The 26,536-nt window shown below is 39.9% G+C and overlaps 1 protein-coding gene across 1 annotated transcript in view; it reads right to left on the bottom strand.

Annotated features, from left to right (window-relative positions):
* LOC124789327 (gem-associated protein 5) overlaps nt 1-26,536 on the bottom strand; it is a 366,866-nt gene that overhangs the window by 15,635 nt on the left and 324,695 nt on the right. The window contains exon 20 of the mRNA XM_047256646.1: nt 10,725-10,961. Within this exon, the coding sequence (XP_047112602.1) occupies nt 10,725-10,961 (237 nt within the window). The remainder of the gene's footprint in view (nt 1-10,724; nt 10,962-26,536) is intronic.

Raw genomic sequence — 26,536 nt, 5'->3', positions numbered from 1 at the left:
AATAAGTATAATTAGCTTTGTAGCTACATTTCCTACATTCATTTCGGAAAAAAATTACACTTTAGCATACTCTAAGGTCGGAAGTTTGTGTTACAGTGAAATTTAATTACGGTAGAAACTGAAACAGAGTTCGTAATTTGCCTTAACCGATAAAACATACCATAAGAACTAATGTATTCCTGGCGGGACCAATATTTTTTTTGCATTAACCATGAGTTCATCTTATGCGAGATCGCACTAACAAGGTTATACTGTAGTTGCATTCTGGTTCAAGCTGCCGAAGTTGGTGGTCATGTGTGCATGATGTGTGCTTGCGTGAATGTTGTGTGTTTCTCTTCTGCTGTTGAATCCTATGGTCAAAAGTTTCATGCAAGTGTCTTTCAATTGTGCCTGTCTACAACTTAATGTGTCTTCTTTGCAGTGAGTAGCAATCAATCTTTTTCTGCAACGTTAAAAAGTATTTCAGGTAGTTACTAAGCTGAGAACACCTTTGTACGAGGGTTGGAACTTTAATAGTGGTGACTATTTATTTACAGCTTGTAGAAAATAAATACAGGGCTATTACAAATGATTGATGCGATTTCATAAATTCACTGTAGCTCCATTCATTGACATATGGTCACGACACACTACAGATACGTAGAAAAACTCATAAAGTTTTGTTCAGCTGAAGCCGCACTTCAGGTTTCTGCCTCCAGAGCGCTCGAGAGCGCAGTGAGACAAAATGGCGACAGGAGCTGAGAAAGCATATGTCGTGCTTGAAATGCACTCACATCAGTCAGTCATAACAGTGCAACAACACTTCAGGACGAAGTTCAACAAAGATCCACCAACTGCTAACTCCATTGGGCGATGGTATGCTCAGTTTAAAGCTTCTGGATTCCTCTGTAAGGGGACATCAACGGGTCGGCCTGCAGTGAGCGAAGAAACGGTTGAACGCGTGCGGGCAAGTTTCACGTGTAGCCTGCGGAAGTCGACGAATAAAGCAAGCATGGAGCTAAACGTACCACAGCCGACGGTTTAGAAAATCTTACAGAAAAGGCTAAAGCAGAAGCCTTACTGCTTACAATTGCTACAAGCCCTGACACCCGATGACAAAGTCAAGCGCTTTGAATTTTCGGCGCGGTTGCAACAGCTCATGGAAGAGGATGCGTTCAGTGCGAAACTTGTTTTCAGTGATGAAGCAACATTTTTTCTTAATGGTGAAGTGAACAGACACAATGTGCGAATCTGGGCGGTAGAGAATCCTCACGCATTCGTGCAGCAAATTCGCAATTCACCAAAAGTTAACGTGTTTTGTGCAATCTCACGGTTTAAAGTTTACGGCCCCTTTTTCTTCTGCGAAAAAAACGTTACAGGACACGTGTATCTGGACATGCTGGAAAATTGGCTCATGCCACAACTGGAGACCGACAGCGCCGACTTCATCTTTCAACAGGATGGTGCTCCACCGCACTTCCATCATGATGTTCGGCATTTCTTAAACAGGAGATTGGAAAACCGATGGATCGGTCGTGGTGGAGATCACGATCAGCAATTCATGTCATGGCCTCCACGCTCTCCGACTTAACCCCATGCGATTTCTTTCTGTGGGGTTATGTGAAAGATTCAGTGTTTAAACCTCCTCTACCAAGAAATGTGCCAGAACTGCGAGCTCGCATCAACGATGCTTTCGAACTCATTGATGGGGACATGCTGCGCCAAGTGTGGGAGGAACTTGATTATCGGCTTGATGTCTGCCGAATCACTAAAGGGGCACATATCGAACATTTGTGAATGCCTAAAAAAACTTTTTGAGTTTTTGTATGTGTGTGCAAAGCATTGTGAAAATATCTCAAACAATAAAGTTATTGTAGAGTTGTGAAATCGCTTCAATCATTTGTAATAACCCTGTACATGGTTCAAAGTTTTACTGACCTTCAGAGTAGTCAGCAGCAATGTGTATAACCCATTGCCAGTGATGTGGAAGTCGTAGGATACTCTTAGCAGTGCCAGTTGTGTTGACAATTCGAGTGGCGCAGTCTATTGCCCAATGAATTTGTAGCAGTTCTGAAGCGAATGCCGTGAAGTGTTTCCTTCACTTTAGAAATGGAGTTGAACTTATGAGGGCTTAAGTCAGGGGAATGCAGTAGATGGTATAGCACTTAGCAGCCCCATCAGTCAAACAAATCATTAACAGCTTGCACTGTACGTGCTTGAGCATTGTCCTGCAAAATGATGGTCAGGTCCTGCAGGAAGTGTCATCACTTCTGTCTCTAAGCTGGTCGTAGGTTGTGTTCCAAAAATGGACAGCATAGAGACAGAAGAGACGACACTTTCTGCAGGACCTGACCATCATTTTGCAGGACAATGCTGAAGCACGTACAGTGCAAGTTCTTACTGATTTGTTTGACTGATGGGGCTACTAAGTGCTATACCACCTACTGCACTCCCCTGGCTTAAGCCCTCGTAAGTTCAACACAGTTTCTAAGCTGAAGGAAACACTTCAGGGCATTCACTTTATAATGGCTACAAATTCATCTGGCAATAGACCACGTCACTTGAACTGTCAACACAACTGGCACTGCTAAGAGTATCCTGCGACTTGCACATCACTGGCAATGGGTTATACACAAAGCTGGTGACTACTTTGAAGGTCAGTAAAACTCTGAACCACGTATTTATTTTGTACAAGCTGTAAATAAATAGTTCCCACTATTAAAGTTCCATACCTCATATTATGTTTGGGCAGACGAACAGTAAATTAAGTCAGATCTAGACACTGTCAAGACACGAAGATGGAAAAAATGCTCCATCTGCTATGCCACAGCACTTGTTTTTTTGGACATGGCCTTTATGGTGCCTTGGTAGATAAGGAGCAAAAAGAGGCATGCAAGGATATCAACAAAAAATAAATAAAAAATTAAAAACAACAATAACCAATAATCACAACTGCCTCTCAATCGTTGGTTAATGTCAAAGTAAGGTGAATGGATGTTGAAACTGTCTGAGCTCTGTTGACCCAGAATTACCACTGAAGTTGTACAAAGAGAAAAAGTGAACATAAAATACAGAAGAATTAACGTCATTTTGTAAATTGTTGGAGTAGATCTGACATCTTGTACAGCCCTCAACCTTCTGCAGATGGAGATGGAGATGAAGTCACACAGCCAGAAGTAGTAGCATTGCATAGCAGGTCCACAGCTCATCAAGTTCGAAGCATCAGGGTGACAGATGGATCGAGAAGTGAGGACTTAGTTACAATCTGTAACCAGAGACCTTTATATTTCAGTCCCATTCTTAACTCAATGGCCAAAAAGCAATGCTAATGGGAGCATCCTGATACTGCCTCAATAATTACGTAAGTTAAGTTCAATATCAGTCCATATTATAAATTTAAGTCCTCCACCATGGTTTCTGCCTGTATCTTCAAGGTAATCTCAAAATTACAGTAGGGATTTTGACACATTTTCACTAGGAGGTATACTGAATCACAAGGAAGGCTCATGTATACATTTATTTCCACTCAGTAATGGTAAGTGAGTAATTCATATATTGTTATCTGCCCTATATTTAACTGTCACTTGGGAGTGACATTTCCCGGCAATGATACTAGGTACAAGACGTTACAAAGCAGGTAGTATCTGGTACAAAGCAGGTAGTATCTGGCACAAAAAGCAGTAGCATCTGGCATGAAAAGTAGTAAAGTAATCAGCTGGAGCAGACCCAGAGAGCAGTGAAGCTTGACCAGAATCTACATGAGGCATATTGGTCTTGCAGGCAAGTGCGTGCCTGGAAACCAAAGGGATTGAATTCCAGCCAGACCAAGGTATTTCACTTGGCCTTTTAACCAAGCATTCACCTCTCAATGGTGTTGAATTTTGCCAGAAATGATGCATAGTCTGAGTTCGGAATTAAACTGTTGGTCCCCTTTCTCCTGTTGGATAACTGGGATAGGTTAGAGATACACAGGTAGCCGATATGGCATCCAACTGAAAGATTTACACATGGACAATGAGCTACATAAAATTAATATTACCAGAAGCTATATATAACTTTCTTTTTCAACACGTATTATGAGAATGTATATTATGGCTAATCCTGGGAAGTACTGTAGGGATTTTGAAAAATTATGAAAAAGATAGTTACTATTAACCATAATCATGACACTAGCAAACAGGCACAACAACAAGAATGTTACACACTAAGCTTCTTGTCAAAGCCTTCTTCATGGGAAAACTAAAGAAAAGAGAATAACATTCACAGAAGCAAGCACACATCAAGTACACATGACCGCTAGCTCTACCCACTATGACCAGAATGTACCTGAAATGCGTCCAAAGGGAGCAATAATCCTGAGCAAACTGGGGAACGGGGAGGAACAGCAGGTTATGGGTGGGGGGAGAAGGGCCAGTTCTGTCTGGCAGAGCATGTGGGGATTATAGGTGGAAGGACAACACTGCCATGCATAGCATCAAGAGGCTGTGGGGGGAGGGAGAGGAGCTAAAAATGAAGTAGAAAGGAGAGGAGCACAGAAGGGCATGGGACTAGTGAGTGCATTGGCTTAGAGCACCACACAATAAGGTTCAGAGGATGTGAACTAGACACAATTGATAAGACAGAGGGGGCAGAAACTATTGGGCGGGGACAGTCAGTTACTGCAGTTTGAGGCCAGGATGATTTCAGGAGTGGAGAATTTGTTGTAGGGATACTCCCATTTATGCAGCTCAGAAAAGCTGGTGGTGGAGAGGAGGACCCAGATTACGTGACTGCACAGATTGTCAGTGCAGCTTCTGATGTCCCAAATTCTTCCTACCGATAATTAAATTATTCATGCTGATCCCATTGCCTCCCTAACCCTCATGTATTTTTGTGTGTTGTTTTCTACATCTACCTGTGCTAAACAAATGTGTGAACCTCAAGTAAATCAATGCCCCCCCCCCCTCTTCCTTTATCTCAATAGGCAAATATTGCCTGGCATGTATTTTTATGTATTTGTGTGGCTTTTTGTTCTTTTTACACGTTTGGTGAATTTTTGCATGTTTATACATGAAGTAAGACCTTGCTTTTATGTTCCCGGAATTAATCTTTCCCCACTGTTTACGACATTTTTTATTGTGTCCACTATGTTAATCTGCACCCAATTTTTCATCAACATACTTTTCCCATAATTTACACATTACGAAAAAATGTTCATGGAGAAAAAATGATGCTGGACATCCAGTAGTGTTTACAAATATTATGTGGTTAAGTGTCTTGACACCAAGGTATTCTACTCAGCAGACTTGAACCGATAAAAGTGTAAAAGTTGGAACAATTCATGCCGTATCTCCCGCTGCTGCCAAGCTTTACTTGCCATGATGGCTGATGACATGGGCGTACCCAGCGAGGGTCAAGAGGGGCGGGGGGATGCAGCATTTCTTATTAAATAAAACAGTAAACTAGTGAAAAACTGCAAATATCTTCGGAGGGGGGGGGGGGGGGGGGGGGTTGCAGCTGCCTCCCCCCCCCCCCCCCCCCCCGAAGATATTTGCAGTTTTTCACTAGTTTACTGTTTTATTTAATAAGAAATGCTGCATGTTTTCTTGGATTGTACAAGTGCATTCTTGTATTTAAAATGTTTATTAAAAGCAGTTTTTCACTGGTTTACTGTTTTATTTAATATGAAGTGCTGTATGTTGTCTCGAGTCCTTGTTTCCTGAGACTAGTAAGACCTTTCCCCACCCCTCCCTCCCCCCCTAGTTCAGATCCTGGGTACGCCCTTGGCTGATGAGATAACTAGGTTCATTCAAATAAAGATAGACCAGTCACAACCATTACCGAACTCTCTCTACTGCGCAAACACAGTTTGATGATTGTTGTGATAATTGTGGTACCTTTCTCGCAACATATTTAGCATGTTTCGGTGTTTGGCCACTTGTAGCGCTAGTTCAGACCATCATTCACTTTCCTTTGCTAAAATGTTTGAACTAAAAACACAATGCCAGTTACGTATTTCTTTCATGCTGGGGAAATCACAGTTTCGATAATTTATTCTGGTTGTCAGTATTTAAATATGTATTTTTTGTGATTGTACAGAAACAAACAGTGCAAGAGATTCAGAATAACACCTATTCAACAAAATACTTATGTACATATTTGCACTATACAACAAGAAAAAATTCTCGAATCCTGCTGGGCTAAGGACGAACAAATATGTAACTAGTGCAGTATTTCATTATTTAAATAATGAATGACAGGTGCAGGCTTTCCAAAACATCTATTATGACATAGGAAATTGAGTCAAACATTCATACTTCCTATGCAGTTAGTAGTTTCAGTTACAGCAGCGGTTTTTATTAGATATTCGTAGTAAATCTTGCTGCTTCAGCTGTGTTAAAAATTTTATAGATAATAAACCTTTATTAGATAATAAACAAGTCCCTGACAAGTCTTTCAATGCCTGTCATATATATATATCATAAATAAAGTGCGAAAATGCAAGGGGGTATCCAAAACATTACTTTTACAGCTTAAAATGTTATTTCCCATATTTGACATTTTCCTGCATTTTACACCATTTTTTGAAGTCCCCTGAAAAGTGTAAAAGTGGGGATTCACTGCATTTTTATAGATTTTTTCTGTTATCCACCACCCCTTATAACCGCCTAACACCTTCATTTGCCCATTTCCTAAGTCATTTCCTGTTTCCCCAATGCCATCCCTGCAACAATGGATACCTGTCCATCTTTCTGCAACATTTCAGGAAAGCATCTGTTTTCCTGACTAAAACCCAGTCCCAAATCCTGTTCCTAAACCATGGAATCTCCCCCCCCCCCCCCCCCCCCACAACGGTAACCATAAAAATTCCTTTCTCTGGACCCCACACTCCTTTCACAATGACTTTCACCTTTTCAGGTTCACCAGTCCCCATCCCACACAAACATGGTACTACAAAAACACGTCTCCATGACACATCCCAGAACCACCTCTGTTCCCTCCTCAAGATACTGCTACAGTGCAATTGTCACTACATAAATCATTCTCTGAAACTAAATCCCTTGATCTACAGCATCTGGAAGAGCATTACAGATACCATCTCCATAAGTTATCCAACCTGCTGACATCCTACTTCGGGAAACCACTATTCAAACCCTATGCTACCCAAAGAGTTCCTCCTCCTCAACCCCTCACAGCACCCAGACCATGCTTAACTGACCTTTTCAACTTCCACATCCTCAAAACTCCCATCAACACTTCACCAAATCCAGAGCCAAACAAACCTGGAACACTGTTGTTAACCTTTCCATCAACATTCTCAACCCCACAGAAATTTCAATCCTATCCAAAGGTCTTACCTTTAACGCTACATCCAAATTATCCTTGATGAACTCATCAAAGACCTACTCACCTTCTCCTGATCTCTGCTATGGAAACACTTCTTTGCACCAATCATTCCAATCACAGCCAGTCTAACTGAAATGTTGAATCCTGCCTTCCCCAGTTCATACCAATGTTCAACCGCGACTCTTTCCGCCTTCCCACCAAACTAACCCCAGGTAGCCTTTCAGCCATTCCTTATCTCCATCATGGCCTCACTATCCTTACCCAAGTCCCTTCCCAAGTACACAAATCTTTCAGCATAATAAATGGCAGCCATATACAGCCTCAAAGCAGATCCTTACCTGATCATACTACCTGAAGACAAAGGCGCTACCACTGCCATTACAATTCAAAGTGACTACCTGCAATAAGGCCACTGGCAATTGTCTTGACTCATAAAAGACAAACTCAGCCAAAGTGATCCCGTTCCAGAAGTTCAGCATAACCTCCAATCCCCCCCTTAAAGCCTTAGACCCTTCCCAGAACCTCTCCCCTGAATCTACTTGCCTTCTCACCCCCCACAACACCTCTCACAACCAGCTTCTACATGCTTCCCAAAATCCACAAACTGAACAATCCTGCATGTCCCATTGTAGCTGGTTATTGTGCCCCCCACTGAGAGAGTTTCAATCCTCATTGACAATAACCTCCAACAAATTGTCCAAAAGCTACTCTCCCACGTCAAAGATACCCCCCTTCACCGATTATCCAAAAACCCCACCCCTTACCTTCTGGATCCCTATTCATCACTGTTGATGCCAGTTCCCTACACACCAACATCCTTCATGCCCATGGTCTTACTTATATTGAACACTATCTCTCCCAACCTCATTCTTCACACACCTTACTAACTTTATGATAACACACAACTACTCAGCCATGGACACCTGCATGACTATCTCCTATGCCAACCTGTTTGTGGGACACCTAGAGGAAACCTCCCTAGCCTCCCTAGCCCATGATCTGGTTCAGGTCGGTTAATGATATATTAATGATCAACTCAGGACCAACACCCAATTCTCATTCCTTCACAACCTGACACCTTCTGTCCCATCAGCTTCACCTGGTCCCCCTCAACCCAGTGTGCTACCTTCCTGGATGTTGACCTCCGCCAATCTTATGACTCCATCCATACCTCTGTCCACATTAAACCCACCAAACACCAACAGTAACTGCATTTAGACAGTTGCCATCCCTTAAAAAAAAAAAAAAAAAAAAAAAAAAAAACACCCATAAAGCATAGCCACCTGGGGATGGAGTATTTGTAGTGACAAGAACTCCCTTGCCCAGTATGCTTAAGGTCTCACAAATGTCTTCACATACAGGCACTATCCCCCAGACCTAATCCACAAGAACATTTCCTGGGCCACATCAATGATCACCCCCCCCACCCATCCAAATCCTTCCACCACTACCAAGAATCAGCTACAACAGAGCAGCCCCTTCATTATCCAGTACCACACTAGACTGGAATGAGTGAGCCACATCCTACGCCAGGGACTTGATGATCTATCACCATGCACTGAAATGAGTGACATCCCACCCAAGATTCTTCTCATCTCTCCTAAAGTGACGTTTCGCTACTTACCCAACCTCCACAATATCCTGGTCCATCCCTATGCCACTCCCAATCCCAACCCCAACCCCTTGTCACAGGGACTGTATCACTGTGGAAGACTCATTTGCAAGACATGCTCAATCCACCCACCCAGCACCTCCTATTCCAGTTCTCTCACATGCTTATCCTCCACAACAAAGGCTGGGCCACCTGTGAAAGCAGCCATATATCTTATCATTTACCAGCTCTGCTGCAATCACTACTCAGCTTTTCATGTTGGCACGACTATCAACCAGGTGTTCTCCGGGATGAATGGCCATAGTCAAACTGTGGTCGAGAGCGAAGTGCACCACCCTGCGGCACAACATGCAGCTGAATGTAACATGCTTGATTTCAATGGCTGCTTCACAGCCTTGGGTATCTGGATCCTCAAATCCATCACCAGCTTTTCTGAATTGTGCAGATGAAAGTTATCCCTACAACACATTCTCCATTCCTGAAATCAACCTGGCCTCAACCTACGGTAACCTACTGCCCCACACCCTCCACCCAATAGTTTCTGGCCCCTCTATCCTATCACTTCCATCCAATTCACATCCCCTCACCTTCACTGCACACTGCTCTCTGCCAATGCACTCACTTGTCTCTTGCACTTCTCTGCTCCTCTTCTTCCCACTCCCCTTTTTCACTCACCCTCCCATCTCCAAAGCCTCCAGACGCTGCATCTGGCAGCCTTGTCCTGCCACCTCTAGTCCGTGCACACTCCATCAGGAAGTGGTGATTCCTCTTCTCCCACCTGTCACCTGGTATCCCCCCCCCCCCTTCCCCATCTCATCATGGATTGCTGCTCCCATTCGACACATTTCATTCTGGTAGGAGCAGGCAGAGAGAGTGATCGTGTGTGTGTGCGTGTGTGTGTGTGTGTGTGTGTGTGTGTGTGTTTTTTCTTCTTCTGAAGAATGTTTTGGCCAAAAACTTAGTGTATAACAGTCTTTTTGTTGTGCCTGTCTGCAACTCGGCATGTCATCTTTATGATGAGTAGCAAGCAATCTATCCTTCATCATAATTAACAATACTCCACCCTAAATGATTTGATATGGTTTTCCATAATACATCGACTGATTAATGTGGAAGGCTTGTGTATATAATTTATTACCGCTATCTCTGGTCTTAGTACCACCTCTTGCAATGAGGGCGGGCTGCACCTGCAATACAATTTTTGGAACGACTTATTTTCATGGAACTGACAATGTGCCTGAAATGGTTCAAAAATAGAAATGGAACATTTAATTAAGTTGCTGGTTGCAACTACTTGTAACTATGACTGACTGCAAAAGTGATATTATCACATTGTAACACAGACTTATTTCCTTTGCATTTTACCGAGTGAGGTGATGCAGTGGTTAAATTTAGGTTTTCCACGATTTCCCTAAATCATTTCAAACAAATGCTGGGATGGTTTCTTTGAAAGGGCATGGCTGATCTCCTTCCCCATCCTCATCACAATCTGAGCTTTTGCTCCATCTCTAATGACCTTGGTATCGATGGGATGTTGAACCCAATATTCCTTCCTTTGCATTTAGTCATTTGGGGAATATCCCCTTCATTATGCCTATTCAAAATGACATTTTTTTTTTTGTAGCACCCCTCCCTCACACACATACACACACACTACTTCAGAAGACCATATAACAATCATTACGAACTTCTGAAAAATACAAAATTAAAGAGTCTATAAAATCTTTTCATCAACAACATTTGAGCAAGAAAATATGTAGCTCTGTGGCATGGATGCCCCACTGAAATTCTATGCTAAATTTATTACCTCTTTTGCAGATAAAGGAAGACTGAAGTTTTTTTCCAAAATTCCTTCTTGGATAACATCAATTGATGGTGTACCACTATAGTCCACCCACAAAGCTTTTATTTTCTCAGTCAGTGGTTCAGTATTTTTTGAATAACCTTGCAACCATGCCCAGTTATCTTTATCAGATGATTCCACTGATGAATTTCTCATGGTTATCAATGTTTTATGAACAATGACCAAAAACTTCAAAGTGTTCTGAAAAACAAAACAAAAAGAGTGTCTAATACAAGCAAATATTTTAAGATGTAATAACTGCATTAAAACATAGCAATGATAAACAGAAAGTGAGATATGTGGCATGTGTGAGAATAATGATCAACAACAAAATATGACATTTATGCCTTTATAACAAAATATATTAAATTTATATTGGACATTAACAAATATATCTTTTCTATAAATGTTTTTCTTACTGTTGCAAGTCTGCTATCTATAGCCTTTCTATTTTGGCCATCAGTTATTTTGCTGCTCAAATAGCAAAACCTTTCCACTACTTTTAGTGTCACATTTCCTTTTCCAACCCCCTCAGCGCAGCCCAATTAAATTCAATTATATCCCATTAGCCTTGTTTTACTTTTGTCGATATTCTTCTTATAAACTCTTTTCAAGACACTATCCCATCACTTCAACTGGTCTTTCAATTTCTTTGCCATCTGTGACAGATTTGCATTTTCAAAGGTAATTTTTTTTTTTAAATTTCTTCTCCCTGAACTTTATATTCTTTTACAAATTTCCCCTTGGTCTCCTTAACGGCTTGCTCAATGCACAGATTGAATCACATATGCTACCACCTTGTCTCACTCCTTTCTCACTTATTGCCTTCCTTTCATATCCTCTGACTGCAATCTGGTTTCTGTCTGTATTGTATTCCTACTATCTTCAAAATTTCAAAGAGAGTATTCCAATTTGTCAAAAGCTTTCTGTAAATCTATTAACCTGTAAATGTCAGTCTGCCTTTTCTCAACATGTCTTCCAAGATAAGATGTAGAGTCAGTGTTGCCTTATGTGTTCCTGCACATCCAAACTGATCTCCCCAGAGGTTGTCTTCTATCAATTTTTCCATTTTTCTGCAAATAATTCTTGCCAATATCTTACAACCATGACTTACTATACTGATTGTTTGGCAGTATTCAACTGCAGTCTTTTGAACTGGAGTTATTGCATTCTTCATTCAGTAAGGGGGTATTTTGCTGTCTCATGCACTGTATCTTGCACATTAGGCAGAACAGTTTTGTCATAGTTGGCTCTTCCAAGAATTTCAGTAATTCTGAAGGAATGTCATCTACTGCAGGAGCTTAGGTCTGACTTAACAGATTGACCTTAAATTGGATTTGTCTTGTTTTTCCTTATAAGCCATACACCATTATTGGACAAGAGTTCCCAATTTTTGAAACTGATGTTTGGGCTTTTTCCTATGGCCCCTGGAAAGTTTATATAAGCATTATGGAAACATGTTATACTTCTTGCTTGATTAAACCTCTTCAAATATTACCATTTGTATGAGGCAACATCTCAGTTGCATTTGCCTTAACTGTAAAATTGCTAGTACTTATATCTGGTCATTCAAAATACCATACCTAAAACTGTTAGTTTCCTGTTCATAAGACTAGATGACATCAAAAGAATACACAAGAGAAGTGGATAAATGAGGTGATTGTGAACTGTTGTAAATTTGTGATCTGACAAATGAATAATGGAAACCATTTCAGGATGATGATAAAAATTTCCTTGTTTTTGCTACAGGAAGCTTTTGAAATATAAACATATGCTAAGTCTTCTGTTGGTCACCTTTCAGAATATTGTATTTTCCTCCTACAAACCCTTTTTTTTCCTTGGGAAAAACACAAATCTTTGAATAATGTATCTAGTGACTTTGTTTCCCGACTTATTAGTTTTGTCCATGGTACAGAACCTGAAAAACTAAACTGACAAAGCTCTCTACAAGTATCATCACTTTGGCATTCTATTACCTTCTCTCCAACATATAATTAATATCTGTGACTTTCCTGAAGTCAATTTGTCCTTTTTATTGCCTGCACTCCAACTCACCAAACAATTTCTCACTTTCTTGTCTGTGTGCTGTTAATGTTGTGTTGTTGTTGTTGTCATAGTCTTCAGTTCAAAGTTGGTTTGATGCAGCTCTCCATGCTGTTCTATCCGGTGAAAGCCTGTTCATCTCCAAATAACTACTGCAACCTACACCCTTCTGAATTTTCTTACTGTATTCCTCTCTTGGTCTCCTTCTAAATTGGTGATCCCATTATGTCCCAGAATATGCCCTACTAACCAATCCCTTCTGTTAATCAAGTTAGGCCACACAAATTTATTTTATTTTCAATTTTATTCAGTGCCTCTTCATTAGTTGCACAATTAATCCATCTAATCTTCAGCATTAGTTTGGACAAGAAGAGAATAGAAGCTTTTGAAATGTGGTGCTACAGAAGAATGCTGAAGATTAGATGGGTAGATCACATAACTAATGAGGAAGTATTGAATAGGATTGGGGAGAAGAGAAGTTTGTGGCACAACTTGACCAGAAGAAGGGATCGGTTGGTAGGACATGTTCTGAGGCATCAAGGGATCACCAATTTAGTATTGGAGGGCAGCGTGGAGGGTAAAACTCATAGGGGGAGACCAAGAGATGAATACACTAAGCAGATTCAGAAGGATGTAGGTTGCAGTAGGTACTGGGAGATGAAGAAGCTTGCACAGGATAGAGTAGCGTGGAGAGCTGCATCAAACCAGTCTCAGGACTGAAGACCACAACAACAATCTTCAGCATTCTTCTGTAGCAACACACTTTTAAAGCTTTTATTCTTTTGTCTGAACTTCTTATCGTCCACATTTGAAGGCTACTCTGAAGACAAATAGAAAAGGCTTCCTAACACTTAAATCTATATCTATTTCTCTTCTTCAGAAACACTTCTCTTCTCATAGCCAGTCTACATTTTATACCCTCTTTACTTTGGACAGTTATTTTACTGTCAAAATAGCAAAACTCTTCTTCTACTTTTAGTGACTCATTTCCTAATCTAATTCCCTCTGCATCACCTAATTTAATTTGACTACATTCCATTAGCCTTGTCCTGCTTTTGTTCATCTTATATCCTCCTTTCAATATTCTGTCAATTCGTTCAACTTCTCTTCCAAGTCCTTTGCTATCTATAACGGAATTACAATGTCTTTGGCATACCTGAAAGTTTTTATTTCTTCTCTCTGAACTTTAATTCCTAATCCAAATGTTTCTTTGGTTTCCTTTACTCCTTGTTCAGTGTACACATTAAGTAACATCGAGGATAGGCTGTAAACCTGTCTCACTCCCTTCTCAACCACTGCTTCCCTTTCGGGCTCTTCAACTCTTATATTGCCACCTGGTTTTTGTGCCATTTGTCAATAGTGTGTCACTCACCGTGTTTTACCTCTGCTAGCTACAGAATTCCAAAGAGTGTATTCCAGTCAATGTTATCAATAGTTTTCTGCAAGTCTACAAATGCTACAAACATAGGTTTTCCTTTCCTTAATCTATCTTCTAAGAGAAGTTGTAGGATTAGTACTGCCTTGCATGTTTCTAACTTTCTCCTGAATCTAAACTGATCTTCTATGAGGCTGGCTTATACCAGATTTCCCATTCTTCTGTAAAGAATTCGTGTTAGTATTTTGCAACTATAACTTTTTAAACTCACGTCATGTAGAGTAAAGTGTGCTTCTCTAAGCTGCATTAATTTCTGTGATGTTTGAAAAGTTTCACTATCTGTGCCACATACAGTACCACACTCATCTATAAACTGCATTTAGGCTCTGACGGTATATTTTAGAGCATAGCCTTGTACAGACATGAAACACAGACAGTAAGTAATTCAGACAAGGAGGGAGAAGACGCTTATGAAATGTGGTGCTACAGAAGACTGCTGAAGATTAGGTGGGTAGATCAGGTAGATAGGTATACCAGGGTGTATACGCGGGCAAGGAAAAAAGTTCCCAGAGTTTCCAGTTAAAAATAGTTTTTCCCAGATGAAAATTCACTTTTTCCATGTTAAGTGACACTATTCTTTCCCTCGGAACTGAAAAACTTATCAACCTTTTAAATGGTTAAGGTTTTATACACCAATGTGGAGCTTTCCAGCACTTTACACAAAAAAACACGTGTTTGAAAGATCTTTGATGTGAACAACATGTATGCTGCATATTTTCGTGTTACAAAAGTATACATTCGAATTCCACCAAAAACAGCGTGTTAGTTTCCGACATGTTGAAATTCAGATTGCGATGCCCTCTTGTAACCAATCATAGCTCATATCATGTGATCTCGCCAGTCAATGACAGCACACATTCAGAGCATAGGGCACATGATGTACTCAGCCAATAGCAGCATCACTGTTCAGCAGCGCGAACACACAAATTGGAAAAGTTAATAATTTAAATTAATACACACGGTGTAGCTACAAGAAAAGCTAGACTTCCTCATATAAAATTGGTCTCAAAGATTAATAAGCTACAAGAAAAGCTAAGCCTTCAATTATAATATTGATCTTTTCCTGCGTGTGTTACACTCACAGATATATCACACAAATGCCCAATAAAATTTTAATAACGACATACATGTCTGGTTTTCTGGGCTTGAAATTCTTGTAAGTGGCTGGTCCTCAAAGGGTTAAGTTTTAAATGTCAGTTAAACACTCTGTGATTTAAGAAATTCATCACACATTCTCACAGGTAACATAATTCATCTTGTGTAAAAGGAAATTTACTTTGAAAGTAACGCTTTTCAAACTACCATTCACAATATTTTCCTGCTACCTGTTAGAAATAGGTTTGTTTCAGCATTTGCCAGAGAGCGCCAGAAAACACGCATTACTGCGCGTGTGGAGGAAGCCCCTACGTTCATGTGTATAAAGCATTAAGAGATCTTACATTACGTCATCAAAAAAAAAAAAAAAAAAAAACCACAGGACATCAGAGGATACTCCTGGAATTTCATAAACCACACTAAAATGCATGATTCAGCTTAAAGTGCACATTAATATGTCCAGATTCTTGATGAAGTAGGCCCCAACCGTATTATCTCATGATTGGTTCTTTATTATGGCATAATGCTATATGTGTCAGAAAATGAACACACACACTTGTAATTCAGCTAACAGTTGAAACCAGCCAATTGTGTGGAATGAAACCCTTTGTTTCAACTAAATTGACTGCCTGGATGGAAAAGATTAATAAAAGGGAATTTTCTGTAGTAAGCTGACAAAAATAACTTCATTGTTCTGCAAGGTGATTAACACTTGACTGCCAAAAATGTGGAAATAAGAAAACTGTAACTAATAACATATTTTAGCCTTCTGTAATCATGTGAATGTATTTTAATTCCCTTGATGGCTCCCAGGCACAGAAATCTGTTTTGTGTCCATTTGACATGAGAGTTGTAAATGAAGAGGAAACAGCAAAATCGCTTCATGTAAACACTGGTCAAGTGGGGACTACTTCCTCCCCTCCACAATTCAGACTGATCTGTGCGTGCATGAATATAGCAGTTTGGGCGTGCAAGAAAAATTGTTCTTGGTAGCATATGACTGCTTGTTACTACTGCCGATATAGCCAACAGCCACACGTTAAGAAGCCAGAAGTGGGAGAAGGTACTGCTCATATGTGACTCAATTGCGCATCAGCCCGCTGGCAACTGCTCAAACAAACCTAATGTTTACAACTGTGAGGTCACGCACATCATTGGTTGTGAAGTTTTGCATAGTCTTTGTTCTAAAGCCTTCGACATATTTTGTTGTTTGCAGACGCTTGTGTGAATGCTGTGTTTTGTTTTGCAATTGGAGCATTTCCTTTGCAATTTAGATTTTATTTCTTTTTTTTCCTCCCATTTATGTTTTTTTGCTGCGCACAGTATTATTCTGAAGTAGCAGGATATAGCAATATTCTTTGTTAGAGAATCAATTCTTATCAGTCACAATTACTAAAATTTAACTGAAACCTAAAACAATGAAAAATTCCCAGAATTCTTAAAAATTCCCAGGTTATTTCCACTTTCTCCCGGATGAAAAAATTCCTTGGCTTTTCCCGGATTTCCCAGGGCATATACACCATGTATACTGAATAATTAATGAGGACATACTTGATGGAATTAGGGAACTTGACATAAAGAGGGGATCACTTGAGAGGACACATCCTGAGGGATCATGTAACAGTCTATTTGGTAATGAGGGAAGTGTGGGGGATAAATATTCTAAGAAGGAGACCTAGGCATGGATACAGTAAGCAGTTTCTGATAGATGTTTAGTTTCAATAAAATAACTTTGTGATTGACAGATTGCAGTGACAGGGAAGATGTTGCCGGTGAGCTGCATTCCATGCTTGACAAAGCTCTGCTTGCACTTGCAAAACAGGCAGCACTGTGATCACGTGGCTCTCAAGAAAGAAGCTGACGGCTGTCCCTTACCACTTTCCTTGCTGAAACATCAATCAAAAAGTTATTTTAATCCAAGTATAGGCCACAGTTCTTACTCTGAGATGGAGTGGCTTGCACAGGACAGGATTGGAGAGCTGCACCAAATCAGTTTTCAGGCCAAAGATCACAATGACAGTTAACTGATAAAGATGACAAAATATGCAGAGATTTTGAAGAACTAATTTTATTTATTTGCACAAGACATTACATTCACCATAGCTGTTTAAAGCAGTGCCCCAAGGTTCTGCGCAGAAATATATATGGGCTCTACGTCCAAACACTGATGGATCACTCAGTACCTACCAGTTGCAATGCCTCCTCTACCAGTATCGTCATTCAGATGTGGTATGGATGATATTGCTGCTAGCATCACAATCTCAAGACTGCTTTCAATTTTCTAAACTTGGAACTGTTACTTCCTACTCAAACAGATCCTCAATCGCCACCATGAGGCTGAGTGCATCCCAATGCAGCCTTCCCACCAAGGAAAACAACTGAACTGAACCTGGGTCCTCATCCACAAGCCAGTCAGGCATGCTGACTTCTCAGCTGCAGGGTGGACAACTATGTACATAATAAATGTATTTATTATGTCACACAAACAACACCTCATAGATTCTCTTATGCCATTGGCACAGTTATCTCACTACATATATAACCACAACTAATGACTCGGTCCCTTACTGGATCAGAATCCCTTATTTCACACTGATATCTCTGCCAAAGAACTAAAACACCAGTGAAAAAAGTAATATCTTTACACCCATTTAACTCAGAAATAATTTGAAACAGAACATAAATGCATTTGAACATTTCTGCAACAACTCTCAGTAAAAATCTGCAAGAGCTGAAATTTCTCAGATTTTGCCATCATGAACATTTTTGGTCATGGGTTGCTTGACGATTTTTGGAGTTTCTTCAGTAAACAGTAAACCTTCCAATGATGTTCAGTGTATCTCTCTTAGTATGTGACATTGGAGCTGGATGGGGCAACTGTATGAACTGTGATGAAATGTCCTGCTTCATTCTATCAAACCTACTTATCTATTTCATAATGATCGACCCCCTACTTTGGAGCTCATATTATGTTTACATCAAGTGATGAACATTGATGTGTTTGTACCTTGCCAGAACTGTGGAAATGTCTACTTTTATATGTGATTATAAATATTGCATTTTAGTTGAAGAGAGGGTGACGTACATGGTAATATTTAAGAGAAAACATGCTTCTTAGAGCATTTTTTTTGTTAGTGTCAACATTGGCGAGTCACAAAAGCCTGACTGCAATTACAATAACAATTTTCTTTGCACAAAGATACAACCATTTTCTACTTAAAGGTGCGTTTTTGTTGCTTTCTGATTAAGCATTCTCTCTTAACAACAGTGAGTGCAGATTGCCACAATTCTCCTAATGGCGATATATACAAACAAAACGAAAAGTGTAAATGCAAGCTCTGTCATTACCTTTCAAACTGTGATCTTTTTATGCACAAGAATCAACAGAAATCACATCATATGTTTAGTTTATTTACTTTTGTATCTCTTTGAGTCATCAGCTTGTGTTTGCTATGTTGCCAGACCTCCGAACTGTATTTCCATTTCATTGCTTACTGCTGCAGTGTTTACATTGAGGCTTCCTCTTGGGTAGGAAACACTTTTGTTGTCATTCTTTGCTGTGTACTCAAGTTGGACTTTTCTCATGATATATTTAATTGCTTTATAGTTTGGTGAAATTGTATGTCCTTTACAAAGCTGTGAAAAGTCCATAATGATCAGTGTGCATACTTGCTGTGGGACCAAAAAAGAAAAGAGTGAAGGGTGTGAACAGTTCCATATCACAGCCAGTAAAGAGAGCTTTCAAATAACTTTGTATTAGTAACAGTACTGTCAAGTGAATTTGATGTGTGTGTGTGTGTGTGTGTGTGTGTGTGTGTGTGGGGGGGGGGGGGGGGGGGGGAGCATTCACAACAATCCCCAATAGATCTGCAGTTATTACAGATTACGCTCTGTATCAATAAATCCATTATTACAAAATCCATCTATGAAATGAAGGAAGGGTTCTGTTATTGAATGGGTGGAGAGCAATAAAAATGAGCTACCATCTAAAGCCATGTCATGAGAGGAATTTACTAATGCCTACTGGAACACTTGCAACCATATTTAAAATCACACGAATACCTTCTGGGAAGTGTACTGCTCTCAGTGAACAAGGAATTTAAACTTCTGTGGTTGTCTATGGTCACTGCAGATTTGATGCTACTGATCTTATTTGGATATTTGCCAAGAACAAGGTAACAAAGGCCAGCAAGAATATTAATATAAATTATACTTTCCAGTAGTGTCGCTCCATTCCAGTAAGTGTTCCCCAAAGCGCCTGGAGGAATTCAGTAAGTAATGTGCACAAACTTCAAAACATGTGTTCACACAAGGTCCACAATCTTGACATAGTAATAGAATGGTTGCTGATCCAAGTAGATGACTGCAATAGCAAGAGCGAGACCTTAATCAGCAGCAAAACGATTAAGATAGGTTTTATTTCACTCATCATTTATTTCACAAAATTTATTCGAGCTAATCAATTTTTCATTTACTGTTAAAAATGTACAATGTATTTCACTGTTCATTTATTGAGTGCTGATTGTATATCAAGTGTTCACTTGCAATTTCCCATTTTATTTTCCTCTACTCGCAACAGCAATAGAACACATGACAACAGAGGCAGCACTCCGAAAACACCCCACACAGACTGCTGCTACTAACACAACTGCTTTATAAATTCTTAACTGACTAGAGTGGAAAGTATTCATCTGTAATGACATATCATGCAACCTAAAAAGTTCAACCACTTGGGCTCTCTCCACCACAATAGCTACAATGATAAGCTCAATCGCAGTGTCTTGCATTTGACTTCACAGTGGTGAAACAAAGATTTGCGTGCAAATAGGGGGAAAAAAAGACTTTCTATCTTTATAAACTGTGCAAAGGAAATTTCTCGCATAATTATGGTCTGTCTTCTATGACTCCTTGGAGTTGACACTCAACAAAAAATGCTCAAAAAGGCACTCTCTCTCTCTCTCTCTCTCTCTCTCTCTCTCTCTCTCTCTCTCTTCAATATTACTATATATTGCATCCCATTTTCAAGTAAAATGTAATTTTCATGTTCTAAATTAAAGAATATATTTCCACAATTTCGGCAAGGAACAACACATCAATGTTTGTCAAATTAGGTAACTACAATATGAGTTAAAAGTCTGAAATCAATCATTATGAAACACACAATAATACTTCCTGGCAGATTAAAACTGTGTGCTGGACAGAGACTAACTTCGAACCTTTGCCTTCCTCTATCGACTGAGCTACCCAACCATGACTCATGACCCGTCCTCACAGCTTTCCTCAGCTTTAATTACGTTAATACCTCGTCTCCTAAATTTCATTCTGGAAACATCCTCCAGGCTGTGGCAAAGCCATGTCTCCGCAATATCCTTTCTTCCAGGAGAGCTAGTTCTGCAAGGTTTGCATGAGAGCATCTGCGAAATTTGGAAGGTAGGAGATGAAGTACTCATGGAATTAAAGCTGTAAGGACAGGTTGTGAGTCATGCTCGGGTAGCTCAGTTGGTAGAGCACATGCCCGCGAAAGGCAATATGTCCTGAGTTCGAGTCTTGGTCCAGCACACAGTTTTCATCTGCCAGGATGTTTCAAATCAGTGCACACTCTGCTGCACAGTGACAATTTCATTCTGAAAACAGATAATAGTTAGCATTCCAGGCAGATAAGCAACAGCCTAATCATGAAATGGTTGAAGGAAAATTTTGTAGGCTCTTTCACTCTTTGTTGGTCACATTACATTTCTTTAGCATTCGTACAAGAATTCTAGTAGGACAACTGCTTTGCTATTATTCCACTTTAGGTCATAACAGAAACAGTCTCCTATTGTTGTACTATCAACATTTTCAAGCATGAACTTATCACCTATCATTTAATTAAACACTAATGAGTCTTTCTCTCTATTTAATCACAATTAATTACATTTGTTTATGATTAAGGTCAACTGCCAGTTTCTGCACCTTGCATGTCTATGCGCATTTTTCTGCAATTTGCTCTAATTTTCCTTTGACTTTCATTTGTACTAAGGAACTGTCCAGGAACAGTCTCCACCATTATCCTCCATTTCATTTATGCGTACCATGAACAACAATGACATTTTAAGAACTCGGGTGCTATGCCCTAAGAACACAAATTAAGTTTTTTCTCCACTGTGAACAATATGCAAGTTATTAAGTTCTAAACCACAACCTTGACCAGCAGTCTGTAGCCTCATACATTGTAGACCAGGCAACAATGCAGACAACTGCAAAAATTGCACAACAAAATGAACACTACAGCAACAAGGGCATTACTATCTACTGCCTTGTGGATGAATAGAGCACAGGTTCACAATTTTTATGTTACTGAAATCTAGGCTGATTCCTAACAAAGAGACTCATAGCCCACCAGAAACACAGTACTATATAAGCATAAAACATGTTTCATAACTTTAAAACAGATCAGAGGCAGTGATAGAGGTATACTGTTATGTGCGCCTGTGTAACAAGCCATCTTATGTATGGGAATGACCAAATCCTCTTTCTAATCACTTGCAAATGTTTAATTTCTCATATGATCTACAATGAACTGCTGTAAGGATAGCAAGTTTGGCTGCATAATATACATATCCAGTAGTGTAGATACCCCAACAGGTCCAGATGCCTTTCCTCTTTTGAACTATTCTATCTGATCTTGAATATTTCTCCTCAGTTATTCAGCCAGCTAGCATCATCCAGAAGGTGTATTATTTTGGCAAGCTGACTTATTGCCATTTCAGATGTCCCTGATTTCTGGTGCACACCATCTTTATATCCTTTCTCCCCCCCCCCCCCCCCCCCCTTCTGCAACCTGCAACCTCCAGTCGGCTGCCTCTGGACATGGACCTGGTGCGGCAGTGAGAGAAGTGTGACACTGGAGGTTGATCCATGGTCCTTGATAGTGCCGTGGTCAGTGTCACAGGAAGGGGTCTGTCGGTGAGGTAACAATGCATCCTCATCTTCTTTGGTTGTTATAACAGGAGCGGATTTCCATATGGTTTGTATTTGTGCTTTGATCAAGCTCAAGGCTCGAACTCAGGCCTTGCTTAATTGAAAGCTGTTGTCTTTATGTATTAGTCCGCTGTGTATTTCGATATTTACAGCCTCATTTAGAATATAGTCCTAGAATTTTCTGGCTTGTTGCAACAACTTGGAGCCATCAAATATATGGCATGTCCGTAGGAGATGCATTGTTCCACCACAGTGGATTTTGTTGGTTGTTCATTGTCTGTGTAGCGTTTATGCTCAGTGCACCTCTCCTGTACTATTTGGTTGCTCTGACCTACACAAATTTTCCCATGCTGGCAGGAGATGTGGTAGACTGCCAGTTTCCAGAGTTCTAGGTCATCCTTAACTGATCCCAGTATGACTTCAGTCTCAGTTATTGGTCACAAGTAACTGTTTGTGTGGAACACGGCCTGTAAGTGCTGCAGTTTGTTTGTTGGACTATAATGGTCTGTGATCTCACACACTCTGTGAACTTGTGTACTTAGGACACCTTCTCGTTGTGAAGGGACATAACAGTTGGAGGCATGCAAGTACAAATCTGTATTTGCTGGTTGATGGTAAATGCTTGTCATAGTGTGCTGTTTTGTCTTTGCTTGATGAGTACATCCAGAAAGAGAAGCTGATTGTTTTCTTCTATCTTCATCCTGAATTTGAGGTTCTGATAAACACACAAATGAGGTTTTGTAGACTGCCGACTCCAGGGCTGCTTTTTTACTAATTTCTGTTGAATAGAAAGTTGGAAGACATAAGCACAAATTCAAACAGTTTCATTAGCATTGGGTCAAATTTTGCTCCTATGAAGCTTAGGGAGTCTCTTAGTGGCACCTCATAAAGAGAGGTACCACGTCAAAACTCACCAGGAGGTCTTCTTGGCCCAGCTGGAAGTTTTGCAGCTGCTGGAAGAAATGAGCAAAATTCTGTTTGGTTTTCTATGCTGCAATTCCTTATCAAAACCTGTAATTTTGGAGTTTGTGTTATAATTAATAGACGGAACTGTGGAATGATCTACCTAGGCAAAACGATTTTAGAAGACAAAATTAAGGGTTTTTGGCCATTTTATACCGTTCTACTAGAATAATCACTGAGCTATTTATAGACTTTTAACGTAAGACCAATGTTTTCTAGGATTTTTGTGAGATTGTTAGACGGAATTTTACTTCCAGATACAATGAATCCTTTTTGGAGTGCTTTTCCTTGCACTCATTTTGACAGTTTGGCATTGCATTTAAATCTGTAATAATGATCTCTTAACTTTTAAAGCAACTTTCAAACAGGTCTTTCCCATCTCTCACAAACTTGTCTAGCACATACATGTCAACAGCATATTGTTCAATAATCTCAAATTTTTTACTTTGATATTCCACATTTTTATCTACAGTGATAAATGTTTGATGTTGACTGCTCAGGTAAAGTGCAATTTGTTTCTCATAACATCTGCTAAACCAATATTTTCTTACCTTCCCTAACATTTATTCTTAACACTCATAGTCATTCACATTATGACAACTGTATTTTCACCAGTTCCCTCCTTTGGGAGAACTGAATTCAAATTAAGAGTCAATTTAACAGCTGTTGATCCAAAATGTTACCATCCAAACTGCTCAAGGTAATATTTGGATAACATATTTACTAGAGTATTACATGAATCCTTGCCCATGGCACTCTTTCAACTCGTGTGGGTCTCCCCTGTAACCACTGCATGATCAAGAAATTTACACACAACATCCTTCGTGTTTCTCATGTATTCTGCCAATACAGATTTCAAGGTACCTGCATAGTCCTGGTACAGGTAAAGTAAAAGCTGCAGCTGATCCAACTGTCCCAATCAAAGAACTGAACCAGTACTTCACAATACTTACAACCAGTGGCGCCGACTTGGGGGGGGGCAAGGTACTTTGTGCTTCCCAAATAGTTAAAAGTAGGGACCTCGCCCCGCCCCCCAGTATTCAAACATGCATTTCACACCGCTCTCTCCCCCTTCCTCATCCTTTACTGGGAAATTTGTTAAAACTTGCACATACATTTTTGCATAATAGTATGTAATGACTATGTAGGGGAAAAAAAATACTGATTTTACGAGCTTTTGCGTATTCCTTTCTGTTACTCCTCCAACCTCTGCATATGACGAACTGTTATGACAGGGTTTGTCCCCTGCATCTGTACTATTCGCACTTTTTTACTGTACGGAGGTATGCGGGGAACGAAAGCTGACCATGAGCTCGCAGCGCTGTGGCTGCTAGGACGAGCTCCACTTCCTCCCACAGCAGCCTGCTGGCAGTTTCTAAAAGAAACTAATGAGCAATAGTGACACCAATTTTTATGGCGATCGCTAGAAGGACTTGGTAACGTTAAAGACTCTTCATTTTTGTAAATTCTATTGACAATCACTAGGTACAACACCACACAAATCAGCACCGGCTCCATGGATTTTGCCGCCCTGGACGAACATGTCAAGTGCAACCCCCCCCTCCCCCCCCCCCTTTCGACATAGTCAACTTTTCCCACAATATATTTCATACATGACGGCTTATTTTCACATATCGCACTCATTTGTCTCTTTGTTGTGAATAAGTCTTTAAGATCAAAGTAGCAGTCAGTGATATGTTTACAGTGAAATACATTTTAAGCCATTTTTGTTGGAGGAAACATTTCTTTCGTAAATCGGAGCACACTGTTTCTGTACCATAGATAATTTTCAATAAGACCCTTGATTTTATGAATAATTTGTATTTCCAATTTATTCTCACATTCCTTCATTTACGCAAGATGGATTTGCCGCCCCAAAAATCTGCCGCCCTAGGCGATGGCACGGTTCCCCCCCCCCTCCCTCCCTCCATAGAGCCAGCCCTGGCAATAATCAACACTATTCTTAAATGGCTACTTCTTGTTAGGCGCACAGTACTGATAAATACTCCGGAGCTGGGCATCGCCAGTGGTCAGTTAGCCTTACTGTGACTCGGTTCAGTTGTTAATCTTTCATCCCTTACTGTCCAGTTTAAAATGGACAAGTTTATAATTAGGAAGAAATGTGACAATGTGGCAAGTGTTAGTGATGGTGAATCTAGACCCAGTGTTAGTGGTGCTGTGTGTTCTCACAAAGACACAGATAGTGACGGAACTGTGGCGGTGACAAAAAAACACTGTTCCTGGAAAAAAACAACACTGTTATCAGCTCTCTTGGAAACAGCAATTTGCATGGATCAATTACAATAAGGTAAAAGATGTTATTTTTTGCAAAATTTGCAGACAGGTATTTGAAGAAAATCGTTTTCAGTTTTCTCACAAAATGGAAAAAACTTTCATTGAAACTGGTTTTTCGAACTGGAAGAAAGGGGTAGAAAAGTTAAAACCACATGAAGCATAGGGCTGCCACAGAGAAGCTGTACTGAAATTCAAATCCTTAAAATTGAATGTCAATGTATTTAGCCAGATTTCCAAAGAAAAACTGACACAAATAAAAGAAAACTGAGCTTGTATACTAAAAATCGTATCTTCCCTCTGTTATTTAGCAGTGTAGGGGCTTGCAATACATGGGCATACTGATGAAACAAGTAACTTTGACAATTTATTATGCCTTCGATGTGAAGATAACCAGCTAATTTTAATATGGCTACAGAGCAAAACTTACAAATGGACATTCCATGACGTGCAAAACGAAATTTTCGCCATTTTAAGTCATACACTTCTTAGAAAATTATTGGAGGATATCAAGAGTGCAGAGTATTTTGCAATAATAGCAGACGTAACAACAGACATAGCCGCCAAAGAGAAATTTAGTATCTGTATAAGGTTTGTTGATGCTTCGCTAGAGATAGAAGAATATTTTTTAGGGCTATATTCAATACAAAGTACCACAGCTAAGGCTCTGTTTGATATTATTATCGACATTTGAAGACGATTTGATTTGCCTAGATCTAACTGTAGTGGCCAATGCTTTGACGGTTCAGCTAACATGGCCGGATTATATAATGGTGTCCAGGCAAAGTTTATGGAAATGGAGAAGAGAGCTGTGTTTGTGCACTGCCTTGCACACTGTTTAAAACTAACACTACAAGACACTGTGAAAGCAGTTCCAGAATGTCAAAATGCATTGAATGTTATGAAGGACTTAATACATTTTGTGAGAGATTCACCTAAAAGATTAGATCTTTTTGCTCACCTGAATGCAGATGCCTCTACAAATTTG

The sequence above is a fragment of the Schistocerca piceifrons genome, chromosome 3 (genome assembly GCF_021461385.2).
Source record: "Schistocerca piceifrons isolate TAMUIC-IGC-003096 chromosome 3, iqSchPice1.1, whole genome shotgun sequence".
Taxonomy (NCBI): Eukaryota; Metazoa; Arthropoda; class Insecta; order Orthoptera; family Acrididae; genus Schistocerca; species Schistocerca piceifrons.
Note: the sequence above shows the minus strand (reverse complement) of the source record. Positions and strands in the feature narration are given on the sequence as shown.